We start from the raw sequence: 13,933 nt of genomic DNA on the forward strand, positions 1-13,933 counted from the left end.
TTTTCATTGTTGGACACCAACACATTATTTATTGGATGCAGAATGTTGGCTACATTGACACTTTCATCATTTTCATTAAGTTGCATTTCTGCAACCAGTAATAACCGCTCCCTATGGGAGTGAAATACGGTCAATACCCCCTCCCTCTGGCAGGGATCAGTCGTTAAATCACTTGCCCTATTCCACATGTACATGTGGAAATTGCAAGTCCTTTCCCCACCCTCATGGGGAGGTAGAGGTGGTATTTTGTGCCCATGACCTGACCCTTGGTACCCCAAACACCAATGCAAAATTTGATGGAGATTGGCCAAGTTTCAGATATACATACATACATACATACATACATACATACATACATACGTACGTACGTACATACATGCGTACATACAAACACATGAAAAAATGATGTTTTCTAACACATAATTATTATTGTTGTGGCTGGGGTTGTTATTGTTTCTGTTCTCCTTCCATTTACTTTTATATATTTTTCTATTGTTACGAGAAATATTAGTCTATTATATAATGCGAAGTGTGTTGGCTTTTAGCGCGCTCAGCAGTCTCCCGTTTCCGGCAGCCACCTCCCACACTGCTTTTGCAAAGCTTCGCACACAGCTAGGCAAAGCTCAACATTCAACCAGAAGAAATGCATGACACCAAACGAGATACATTTTAAATGTATAAATACAACACGGAATCACAGTTTGTTTCTTAAAAGTGCGTAAAGATACGACCTTTACTAAGCTGCTTTGACGGCACCGATGCTCTGTGATAGAGTATGAAGATTATCACAAAGTTGAACAAACCATGCTGTTAATAACAGTAGCCTGTGCTGAATGAAAGCCCTTGAACAAAGTTTGCAGTGCAAGGAGGTCATTTAATAAAAGACAAACCTCCCTCCATTTAGCAATGTGACCGAATAATAACGTTTCGTAATAAACTTCAAAGAGTTCCAAAATAAGCTTAAATTTAACTATTGCTGGACTCGATGACGTAATACAAACTTTTTATCACAAACTAGCGGAAGCCCGTGGTAAAACTACTACCAAAAAAGGAAGCCTTTTATTCTTGTGCTGGTTGAAAGAGCGAAAATATGGGAGGTTATATATTTCTTAACAGCAAAGAAAAAAAAAATTTCAGGAGTGGTCAAGGCAGCGGTCTGTTGCCTATACACCACGTGGGTTCAATTTTTTTTCTGATTGAAAAAAAATATAATTTTCCCGTAGGTTTAGATGAATGTGAAGCATCTGTTACTTAATATATTTTTCTCTTCGAGGAGCATTTCCGTGTTTGAGGGTGGGACAGACAGACAGAAAGACAGACAGCATTAGCCTATTATCTATCTATAATTCCAGTAATCTCTGTATGTCTGTGACCGCTGTTTCTCGACAACCACGGGTCCGATATACTTGAAACTTGCCAGGTATATTGCTGGGGACCCGAGGATGTGCCTTTTCAAGGTTTCATATTAATCGGAGAAGTAGTTACCGAGCTATGTCCAAAAAACGATTCAACCAATCAGAGAGCAGCGAGCTATCACGTGTGCCGAACGTGGCGAACAGACTCTGCCTCGGACGGCACATTTGAGAGCGTATTCATTTATTTCACGTTGGCAAACTATGTTGGCGTTAAACTATGTTTTAAAACTAATTAAAACTAATTTGCGATTCTTTCGCTTTCCTGCGCGTTTGTGCACGCTATGGCGATTTCTTTACCAAACTCCGCAAGCCGTTCGCTTTGGACCAAACCATTTCATGTAAATAGAGGGGGGGGATTGTCACCGTACTCGCAAGCCGTTCGCTTTGGACCAAACCATTTCATGTAAATAGAGGGGGGGGATTGTCACCGTACTCGCAAGCCGTTCGCTTTGGACCAAACCATTTCATGTAAATAGAGGGGGGGGGGGGGGGGGGATTGTCACCGTACTCGCAAGCCGTTCGCTTTGGCTTTGCGAATGGACCAAACCATTTCATGTAAATAGAGGGGGGGGGGATATAATTTTAGATATATATATAGTACGGGCATGCCCTAGTCTATCTATAATTCCAGTAATCTCTGTATGTCTGTATGTCTGTGACCGCTGTTTCTCGACAACCACGGGTCCGATATACTTTAAACTTGCCAGGTATATTGCTGGGGACCTGAGGATGTGCCTTTTCAAGGTTTCATATTAATCGGAGAAGTAGTTACCGAGCTATGTCCAAAAAACGATTCAACCAATCAGAGAGCAGCGAGCTATCACGTGTGCCGAACGTGGCGAACAGACTCTGCCTCGGACGGCACATTTGAGAGCGTATTCATTTATTTCACGTTGGCAAACTATGTTGGCGTTAAACTATGTTTTACAACTAATTAAAACTAATTTGCGATTCATTCGCTTTCCTGCGCGTTTGTGCACGCTATGGCGATTTCTTTACCAAACTCCGCAAGCCGTTCGCTTTGGACCAAACCATTTCATGTAAATAGAGGGGGGGATTGTCACCGTACTCGCAAGCCGTTCGCTTTGGACCAAACCATTTCATGTAAATAGAGGGGGGGGATTGTCACCGTACTCGCAAGCCGTTCGCTTTGGCTTTGCGAATGGACCAAACCATTTCATGTAAATAGAGGGGGGGGGATATAATTTTAGATATATATATAGTACGGGCATGCCCTAGTAAATATAAATTTGACTGGAACAGGACCAGGAAAGGCCTGCTCAGTGGCAGCCAATGCGATAGCTCCACTTAGCTCTTCAAACCAACACATGTCCTGCTATCAGCATTGCACCCACTTAGTTATGTCAACCCAATCTGGTCAAATCCATTCTCGATCTTCCATGGAACCCATTCCATCCTGCACTAAAAAATGGCATCACAGTTAGAGCGTCATAGACAGGATCAAATTTGGAGAAAAAAATGAACAATGGAAGCATTTCATGTTAATGGCGGGCACTCATTCTTACTAGATGTATTTTGGTATGCTGAATCCGAATCAAGTGTTTGCCAGACTCAATATTGAGTTTTTCACAGATGGGAGAAACAGGAACAAACTAGAACGACACTCAGTAGAGAGCATACCTCAACCAGGCTGAAGTGTTTACGTTTTGTATCACACTGCTGACTCATATCTGGATCCAGACCTTAACCAAAATCGAATCGATTCGTCCGTGTCACACAAACAACCTGTCCACCAAATTCCGTCCGAATCCATCCACAACTTTTTGAGATATCGTGTTCACAAACAGACAGGTGTGAAAACATAACCTCCGTCCACCTTCGGTGGTGGAGGTAAAGAGTGAAGTGAGTGGTGATAGAACTGTAGATTTGGGAATCGTAATAAGGGCATATGTTGATGGTCATGACCTGAATAAGCTGGGGAGGGATGAACTGCTGAATGGAGTGAAGACCACATTTGAAATAATACATCATTGTAATGTCTCTCTGCATCATCCTTCCACTGTTTCCAAGAATGCAAGATGGTAAACAGCAGCAGATCATAGAGGAGAGCTGAACTACATGGCATATCTTGTACCTGAAGAACAGTTTGTAACTGGGAGAATCACAAAACAGAAACACAAAAGCGCAAGCAAATTGAGGTTTTTTTCTCAAAAAGGTAATGGATCAGCAACTCCAATGTTTCAGCTACAGAGTGGCTTTCAACAGGGACTAACACATGAAATGTGCTCTGTTGGAGAAGCAAAGTTGCACAAGCCAGAAATAGACGACAGGGTCCAAGCAACCATTCTCATCCTATATCCTGAGACCGAGGCAACCATTTTAATCATAGATGATGAGACCAATACAAGCATTTTCATAATAGACCATGAGACCCAGGAAACCATTTCCATGTCCTTGTGCCTGCATGAAATGTGTGTATGAACTCCACCATGAGCCTGGGATCACTGCTATAAAAACAAACAAGTGAGAAACCTTCAAAAATGTGCCAGGTTTGTGAAATGTGTCACTGTGTCTAACCCTGCCATATAAATTTGTTATGACATGCATGTATAGACATATATAAATGGGAATGTCCATTTGAGACTTCAAACATGACAGACAATTCATGGTAATCACTTGTAATGCATATAGCTTTCTTTCCTCTCCCAGCCTATCCTTGTCAGCTCCATTGCCGGCCCAAGAATGAATCTTTTTCAGAAAGGATGCTGGATGCCGTTACCGATGGCACGCCATGTTACGGAGGTTCAGACGGTCATTTCATCTGCATCAATGGAATCTGTAAGGTTTGTACAGTGTACACTCTGCACCAATTCTCAGCAGACATGAATTCCCTGGTACAGGGACATCGGGTTATCTGAGATGAATGTCTATTGCAATTTTTAATTCTGATAATTCATGATTTCCTCTTATATTTTAAATAAGAATAATTTGTTTGAAATGCATTTTTAATGCAGTCTTAATACATCAATGGTATTTATATTGGGCTGCATGATGTGAGGAACTCCATGTTAGACATTTGGAATATATATATATATATATATATATATATATATAATTTATATATATATATATAAACAACAACAACAACATGCATTTTAAGGCCATTTTCCCTGCTAGAGCGGGGGTTAGCCTTGCGGTCCCCATGACAATCTACTCCATCTTGCCCTATTTTCTGCATCTCTCCTTGTTAACCCCCTTGCCCGCATTTCTTCTTCCACCATCTTTAGCCAAGTCTTTCTCAGTCTTCCCCGTCCTCTATTTCCTTCTACATTCATTTCCATCACTCTTCTCAACCAGTCATTTTCATCCTTCCTCAACACATGACCAAACCATCTCAACCTGTTCCTCTTCACAGCATCAATCACAGGCTCTATTCCCATCATCTTTCGCAATTCATCATTTGTCTTCCTCTCTCTCAACGATACTCCGCACATACATTGAACCATTCGCATTTCCACCCTTTTCCAGTCTTCGTTGCTGCTCTACGTTCATTACCCATGTCTCACTCCCATAAATCATAACACTTCTCCCACATGCAGCATACACCTTTCCCTTCAGCTTCAACGACACTCCCCTCCTCATCAGCACGCCACTCAGTTCCCGAAACCTCTTCCATGCACATCTCACTCGAGCAACCATTGCCGAGTCTGATCCACCTTCTCCATTCAGCATGTCTCCGAGGTAGCAAAATGTTTTCACACCTTCCAGCTTCACGCCATCTCCAAGATCCAACTCAACATTTCCTCCATCTGCAGCTCCCTCTGTGCACACCTTGCATTTGAATGTAGCTGCCACACTGGTTAATGACCCTCTCAGACCACTGCATTTTTGATGAACCCACTCAGCGCACATTGTACATTGAATGGAGTTCGCTCCGACACCCTTCCTGCACACAGCAAAGGAACAAAGGCACACAGCAAAGGAAACTCCCACTTCATCCTTTCCACCTCACCACATGCTTTACCACTTGCCATCACCTTCGTCTTTCCGATATTCACCTTCAGACCTTTTGTCTCCATACATTCCTTCCACTTGTTCATCTTTTCCTTCAGTCCATCCATACTTTCTGCAATCAACACCAGATCATCTGCATACAACAACTCCCACGGTAAACCCTCCTTTACGTTTTGAGCCAGCACCTCCATCACAGCTACAAATAGTAGTGGACTTAGTACCGACCCCTGATGCACTCCCACCTTCACCTCAAACTCACCACTGTTCCCGTCCTTTATCCTTACAACTGTGCGCGCTCTTTTGTACATTGCCATCACCACTCTGATCAACCATTCCTCCACTCATAACTTCCTCAATGCCCATGTCAATACTTTGCGTGGAACCCTATCGAATGCTTTCTCCAGATCAACAAACCCAAGAAACAACTTCTTCCTCTTCTCCATGTACTTCTCCTGCAACTGCCTCACAATAAAAAGCACGTCTGTCGTTCCTCTTCCTGGCATAAATCCAAACTGCATTTCGTCGATCTTCACTTTCTTCCTTATCCTCCTCTCCAACACCCTTTCCAATACCTTCATTCCATGCTCCAATAACTTTATCGCTCGGTACGAGCCACACTCCAGAGGGTCACCTTTCCCCTTGTATAGAGGGACGAGGGTACTAATTCCCAATCCACTGGAATGCGGCCTCCTTTCACCACCAGATTACAGATCTCTGTCATTCTCTTCACACCCCAACTTCCTGCTGCCTTCAACATATCTCCCACAACTCCCATCAGCCCTCCCGCTTTTCTACTCTTCTATGCTTTTATCGCTTCCTCAACTTCCTTCTCAGTTATCTTCTCTGCCGGTCCTAAAACTGGGTTACTCTCTATGTTCCATCCCATTCATTCTCTGTATTCAACAGTATTTCCATATATCTTTTCCATCTTCCTTTAATTCCATCTGGGTCCACAAGGATTTGTCCCACTTCATCCTTCAAGCAACTCACCCCCATCACATCACACTTCTCTTTCGCTATCTGCTTTGCAATCCTGAATACTGCTCTCTGACCCTCTTCCGAATCCAAGCGTTCTCCGAACATTTTCCTACATGCCTCCTGCGCCTTTGCTACCTCTTTCTTTGCAGCCTTCTTGGATCCCTTTTTTTTTTTTTTTTTTTTGTATACATTGTCGAGGCTCGTGAAAGAGCTAACATTTATCAAACAAACAAATCAAACAAGCAAGCAAACAAAGTATATAAAAAGGGGAATGGTCGACAAGATGGGGAGAGAAGGGAAGGAAGCACACACACACACAACATTTGAGAGCAGGGACATCGGGAGATGTGTGGGAGGGAGAGGGCCTGTGGGGAGGCAGGATAGGTATAAATGCAAGGACACCAAGGACTTCCAGGAAAGAAGTCAAAACTCACCTCAAAAAAATGGATTTGGGGTGAAATTAGCGGGGGTAGAAAAGGACAAGGTTTTGGATTGGGGAAGATAAGATATGGTGGTGTACAATTACAGTTCAGTACTTCATGTAACCCCCACGAGCATTCAGGAGAGCACGTACACCTCGAGGCATGCTGTTCACGAGATTTGCCAAGGTTTGGACAGGAATCGCTTGCCATGCAGTGACAATAGCCTGCTGCAATTCACGCACAGAGGTCGGCGGCTGGTCCAAGTTGTCGATTTGAAGCGTTAATTCTGCCCACAATTTCTCTATCGGATTCATATCCGGGGACATGGCAGGCCACTCCATGTGCTCTACACCACGGTCAGCAAGAAAGTGTTGGATCATGCGAGCACGATGAGGCCGTGCATTGTCATCTTGGAAGACAAAGTTTCCTCGAAAGGCTGCACGAGCAAATGGAAGCAATGTTTCTTCCAGAATGACCCTGTACTTGAACTGGTTCAGGTTTCCATTCAGAACAACCAGGTCAGTTTTGCCCCCTGCATGAAAAGCAGCCCAAACGGTCACCCCACCACCTCCAGCTTGGACTCTTGGCACTATACAATCTTCGTTGTGGGCTTCATGCACTTGTCTGCGCACTCGGACGCGGCCATCTTGACGATAGACCAGAAATCTAAACTCGTCACTGAAGGTCACGTGATTCCAGTGTCCTGGCTGCCATTGACGGTGCTCTCTGACCCACTGCAATCGGCGCTGGCTGTGTTGTCTGGTCAGGCGTGGCTTTCTCAGGGGACGCCTGGCACGATAGCCTGCTTGAACCAGTCGTTGGTTGACAAGCCTTCTGGATACAGGCACATTTGTCAGTTGCTGCCACTCAGCCCTAAGCCGATTAGCTGACTTGGTACGGCCATTGCGGACTAACCGGTGCAGCTGGCGATCATCTCTCCTTGTGGTTCTGCGTGGACGTCCTGGCCTCGGTATTGGAGTAGGGACACCCCGCTGAGCATTTCGTTTCAGGATCTTTGACACCTGACCTTGAGTGATGCCATACTGCCGAGCAATAGTACGCTGTTTCATGCCAGAATTTCGTAAAGCCACCACTCCATGACAAACAGCATTGTCAAGTTGACGGACCATCTCCAGAGGAAGCGGCAATAACTTTTGTAGATGTGCAGCAGTTGTTTTCCACTAATACAGAATGCAACAACCCTTATATACCCGATTGTGAAGCCAATCGTCAAATGTACCTGTCCTTACATTTTGTCACGCCACCTGTGATATAAACCTGTTATTGACTTCTTGCTGCGAAAGACAATCAGTGACATGGTTCTTTCAACAAAGAAATCACCAAAGCGTAAAAGAAACTCACCAGATTGATATACTGAGTTCAGAAAGTAAACCCAAGTCATGAAAAAAAAATTATTCCATATTAAATGCCAAGTCTGTATATATATATATATATATATATATATATATATATATATATATATATATATATTGTTGCGGATATGGGATTTGGCCTCCATCCATATCCGCTTTAAATATTCCCCTATTTCCCCAATACTCCCCAACTATCCCCAATCCCCCATTCCCTAGTCCCATTGTCTGTAAACAACACTCTGTAGCCCCGACCTTCCCCTTTTTCCCCCATTAAATGTCGTGCCCAGGTTCACCGCATCTCACGTAGACAACTATAGGACATCTTGCTAGTTATTCTTAGTCTATGTCAGTTAAGGACTCGTTTCCATTAATTCTGACTCTTCGTTGCACCAGAATGTGATTGTATGGCACCGTTAGTAAGTTTAGGACCTCCCAATACCTCCCCGCATCTCTTCCTCATGGAACAACAACACCAACAACAACAACAGCGGCGGCGGCGCGGGGAGTGTGCGTCCTCACTCCGGCTTGGTTAGCCGCCATTGAACATGTGCTCCGATGGGGTTACCACGCAGGGGCTCACTGTCAGCTCCTCGTCAAGGGCGGAGCCCGGTAACCCCCCGCACCCAATAAGAAGCGGCGGACTGATTCCATCTGGGGCGGAGCTAACGAGCCGAGGGCGTGTCACTCCCCGCTGGACATGCGCAGGAAGACGGAGGTGACGTCAGATGCGCCTCAGCTTGGAGAGAAACGGACGCCACCTCCAGCGCGACGATACCTACCCGCATCTCTGGACCGGACCGGGTCGATTCTGCCCCTGAGCCAAGGTGCACCTTGAGCTATCGACTGCCTGCCCTTCCCTGCCATCAATCCCTGTGTGAGTCAGTCTTGTCCCGTTTGTCTGTGGTCTGTCGGGAATAAGACAAGACTGTGTCTAAGTGCCCATCTTTCTGTGCTTTACCTCTTGCCGTGTAATCTAACCGTTCCGCATAACCAATATTATATCCTCCTCCGGAGGTCTTGAGAACTGTACCCCTTGTGTCGTTGCCTTAATCCCAGCCGTTGTGTCCTTTTCCTTCATTGATTTAGCATAGCGCGATTCGGCCAACGTTCGAGTGTAATCGGGTAACTTGTGTGAACACGGCGGCCATTCCGCTCGGTCAAGCAACATCTAAGTCGTGTCCGTAACAATTGGTTGTCAGGAGTTGGATTCGGACCTGGGACTAAATTTGTTAGGCCCAAATTTTGGAACACCAATTGTACTATTAGAGTAACAATTGGTGTCGGGAAGTGGGATTGGACCCGAAGCGCGTTTCACGCGCTCGAAATTATAACGGCGAAATTTGATTGTGTTTTACAAAAATAAAAACCCGAATTTTGAAAGTCGCGCTATGGCAGATCAAGACGGCTGGGTTCCGGTAGAGGAGAGTGAGGCAGGGTCGATCCAGGACCAAATTGAGGGACATGAGGGACATGAGGAGAGCGAAGCAGTGAGGGTGGCAGGTTCGCAAAATAGCGTCGTCGCGCACGAGGTGACGGGCGCGCAAAATGGCGCCTCGCACATGGCCACGGCGACCGCGCCCGCGACCGTAGTAGCGCCACCGGTGGATTTGAACCTTTTTTTAATGCAAATGAAGGCCCTTATGGACAAGAATAATGAAGAAATGGAAAACAGAATGATGGGGGCCCTTATGGGCCAAATGGGGGTAATGAGGGACGAAGCGAGGGGTACCGGTGAGGGGTTAGACAACGGGATAAAAGAGGTGAAAAATGGGTTAATGGGGGTAGAAAACAGAATGGCCGCTCAAGAGAATCAAATGGAAGGGATGCAAAAGGGGTTAGAGGGGTTAGAAAACAGTATGGAAGGCAAATTGAGGGACATGAGGGACCAAGCGGAAAGGGAAGTTAAACAAATGGGGCAGCAGATAGAGGGGGTCAGAATGGGGGTAGAAACTAAACTGGATGCTTACAGGGAGGAAATGGAGCAGATGAGGGTGGCATCTGGGCAGGAGATGCAAGTGATGGGAGAAGAGATCAGAAGAGGGGTGAGTGAGGAGGTCGGAGGAGTGCGCGAGGAGGTGAGGCACTGTAAGGAGCACATGGAGAAGGAGGTGAGAAAGGGGACTGTAAAGTTACAAGGGGGCATAGAGGACCTGACGCAGGAGGTGGAACAGCTGACGGAGGGACAAAAAGAAGTAACGGAGCAGGTTCAAAGGAACACTGCGGTACTAGGAGGGTTAAAAGCGACACAGAAAGAACTAAAAGATGACTTGATAGCGATGAAGAGGCAATGTCAGATGGTACGTGAGGGACTGACAACGAGGTTGGACGAGGTGACAGAGGTAATGGAGACGAAGGACCGGCAGGTGAGGACGCACATGGAAACGGTCAAGGTAGCCTTAGAGGACGAACTTGAGGAGACGTACCGGGAAATAAAAGAGGTGAAGCAGAAATTAGAAGAAGTGGAAGAAGGGGTGAGCGAAATTAAGAAGCGATGGAGAGGGGATAAGAAAGAGATAAAAGAGGAAATAAAAGAATTGGTCCAAAGTCTGTGTTCGGATCGTGATGATGTGCTCATTAACCGGATGAGGGATTCGCAGGTGATGGAGGAGAAGCGAAGAGGAAGAGGACCCGGTGTAAGTGGTGACCAATATGGTCGTGCGTATGATGCGCCAGGTGATTTAATGAGCTTGGGGGTCGAGATCGACCCGGGTGTTCGTGAGAGGCCGTTGGTGAAGTGTGCGACAGGTCTGGTGTGCGAAAAAGGAGGTGTGCGAGAAAGACCGACTCTGGGGTGTGTGAGGAAAAAGTGCGTGCCAAGGAGTGAGGGTGCTGGCGAGAGTGAGTCGGTCGTAGCGCGTGTGCGAGGGAGCACATGGAAGCGCGGGGTGGTAAGTGTTACAGAGGGTGTGACGGGAGAGTGTGCGCAAGAGTGTGCGCGAGAAAGGTGTGTGACGGACAGGTGCATGGGGAAAGAGTGCGCTGTCAAAGGCAAGGAAGAATGCACGCCTGTGGTGAGTGTTACAGAGGGTGTGACGGGAGAGTGTGCGCAAGAGTGTGCGCGAGAGAGGTGTGTAACGGACAGGTGCATGGGGAAAGAGTGCGCTGTCAAGAGTAAGGGTGAGTGCGCTGTCAAGAGTGGAGGTGAGAGTAGTACGAGTGACACGGAGCGTGAGTTGGTGGTGACAGGTGAGAAAGGAAGCACACCTGGAATGGTAGAGCGTGTGTGGGAATGCACGCTGGAATTGGTAGTGAGGCACGTGGTTGGGTGTGCGAGTGAGAGCACACCTGTGATTGTCACAGAGGAGGTGACCGAGGAGGGGGCGCGAAGAGGTGTGTTGGTGAGGTGTGCGAGCGACGAATGTGTGCCAAGGTGTTCGGTGGTCAGGTGTGTGACCAAGGCTGGGAGTGGAATGAGTGTACCTGGGTGTGTTAGAGAAGGTACGACGAGGAGCATGGAAACAGCAGGAGGTATGAGCAAGAAAGGGGTAGCGTATGCTTGTAAGCATGCAGGTGAAGCATCGACGGTAACCGGGTTAGAGGTTAGAACGACTTATAGCCGAATCGGGCCCTCGGTGCGCGTCGGGCAGCTTCGCGTGCCGCGAGGACCAGCGGGGATCCGAACCACGGCGGTTTCGAAAGAACCGCCGTACGCGATCCACGCCGGGCCGCGCTTTGAACGGCCGCGTCCGTGCTCCACTAGGCGGAGCTGGCAGCCCGATAGGAAGGGTCGTCATGGCGACCACTTTTTGTTGAGGCATTCCGGCAGGTCGAGATCGGGCCATGGGATGGCTCCGTGCCGAGGTGGTGCGTGGGATCTCGGCCCGGGTAAGCCCCCGTCCCTGCCCCGGATGCGGGACGTATCCAGCCGCTGGCACCACACAACCCGCATTCATGGCTTGGCTGTACGAAGCCGGGCTTTGGACCGGAATTGGCGCACCGAGAGGCATTAGTGAGTAGACTGTGTGATGAGGTTAGTGTTTTGGCCCCGAAATTAGAAAAACAAAATTTGATGATTGGCAGTAATGATTGGCAGATGATGGGTAGTGATTGGCAAATTTTTGATTTGTTGAAATTTGATGTGCAAAATTGGTAGAGGGAGATGCCCGATGTGGTGGGATGGCAACTCTGTCATCCCTCACAAAAGTGGGGGTAAATGCGCTCGAGATTATGGGGTGTATGGCAGTGAAAACTAGCCCGGGTGGGTTAGGTTATATTGTAGGGATCTAGCGAAGATGACCTTAGGTGACGTTAAGGTTAGGTAGTGACAAGGATACCTGTAGTGGGGACGCAGGTAGATTAGTGTGGATGATAATGACGTGGGAGCGCAATAGTTTAAAGGGACGACTGGGAAGCGCAAGTTTCAGAGGGGAGTAGTTAGATGAGATGATGCTGTGTGAGAACTGGACAGGTGTGTGGAGCAGTGAGGGAGTAGTGAGTGTTGTGGATCAGCGCGAATGCGCTTGGGGAGAGAAGGGTGCAGGTGGCACCAGGTGTGAGAGCACAGGTGTGCAAGTGCAGGTGTGTGGAATACATGGAGCAGGGAATGAGTGGTGTGGAGAGAGTTGGAGTAAGTGGTACGGAGTGGTGTGCATGGTGTGAAGGTGTGGATGGGGGAAGGGTGGACCCCTTTCACGAGTACCCGGGGCGGGTAGTGTAAGTGTTAGGTAGAGGGTATAGGTAAATTGTGGTTGGATATTGGCATTTGTGGTGCGGTTGCAGAATGGTATTGTGGATGGGTGCATTAGTGTTGTGGAAATGGCTGGGCGTGTAGCCTGTTAGTGTGTGTAGTTGGTTTGGGCACTCCACCACTGTGAGGATGTCGGCCAGGTGAGGCCGCAGGTGGGCTCTGGGAGCCGTTAGTGTCAGTGGGTGCCTGAGGATCCCGGGTGTGGATCGGGCAGCCCAGTGCCAGAGAGGGCACCGAGTGGGGAGAGCGCCAGAGGGCCTTCCCCAGGTAGATAGGTTAGGGTGAGGAGCAGGTAAGCTCGGGTGGCAACTACAGTGGTGGAGGTGTGCAGGTGGGTAGACCTGCTGGGAGAGCTACACGTCACAGCCCAGAAATTGTGCGAGGGCACCGGGAGATGAATCGGGGGAGTGAGACCCCAAATTGAGAGGCACCACAGATTGGTCAATGGGAATTGGTTTTTAGAACCCATAGTGTAAGTGGGCCAATGGGTTGGCCGGAGAAAGACCCCGGGTAATGTAAAGTTGTTAAAGTCATTTAGGAAATAGTTAGGATTGATGAACCTGTCGCACCATACGCAGCCACTTACCTGAGGTGATGATGATGACTCCACACCTGTGTTTTCTTTGTTCTGTTGCAGGAAATGAGAATTGCTGTTGGATTTGTGAGACGCATCACGACGTGGATGAGACATTGGGGTGATTCCATCTCTCCCTCCTTAGGAGGGACTGATGATGAATTGGTGATGGCAAATTTTGCTGTTGAGTTGGAGATGGCAAATTGTGATGAGAGTTGGAAATGGCAAATTTGATTGGTTAGGAGGGAGAGAAGACGAATTTGGTTTATGGGAGGAACGGGGAAGACAGTAGGGACGTTTGTTGATTTGTAAAGTAGATGTTTATGGGTAGTGTTGTGTTTTGTGGATACAGTAAGGGGTAAGGGAGGGGCAATGTAGGTTACCTGGTGGGGGGGGGGGGGGGGCGTACGGTAGGAACGTACCTGTCTCACCTGGTTCCCATGTGCCCCCAGTGTGCATTACCTTATATTGCGTGCACTTTTGCGCCCTTACCACCTTACTCACTTGTC

The 13,933-nt window shown here is 47.5% G+C and overlaps 1 protein-coding gene across 1 annotated transcript in view; it reads left to right on the forward strand.

The window, feature by feature from the left end:
* The window catches only part of LOC137418888 (A disintegrin and metalloproteinase with thrombospondin motifs 7-like), a 152,521-nt gene that overhangs the window by 36,510 nt on the left and 102,078 nt on the right, over positions 1-13,933 (forward strand). The window contains exon 13 of the mRNA XM_078772863.1: positions 4,086-4,219. Coding sequence (XP_078628989.1) covers positions 4,086-4,219 — 134 coding nt within the window. The remainder of the gene's footprint in view (positions 1-4,085; positions 4,220-13,933) is intronic.

Source organism: Myxine glutinosa, chromosome 2 (genome assembly GCF_964187855.1).
Source record: "Myxine glutinosa chromosome 2, kmMyxGlut1.1, whole genome shotgun sequence".
Classification (NCBI taxonomy): Eukaryota; Metazoa; Chordata; class Myxini; order Myxiniformes; family Myxinidae; genus Myxine; species Myxine glutinosa.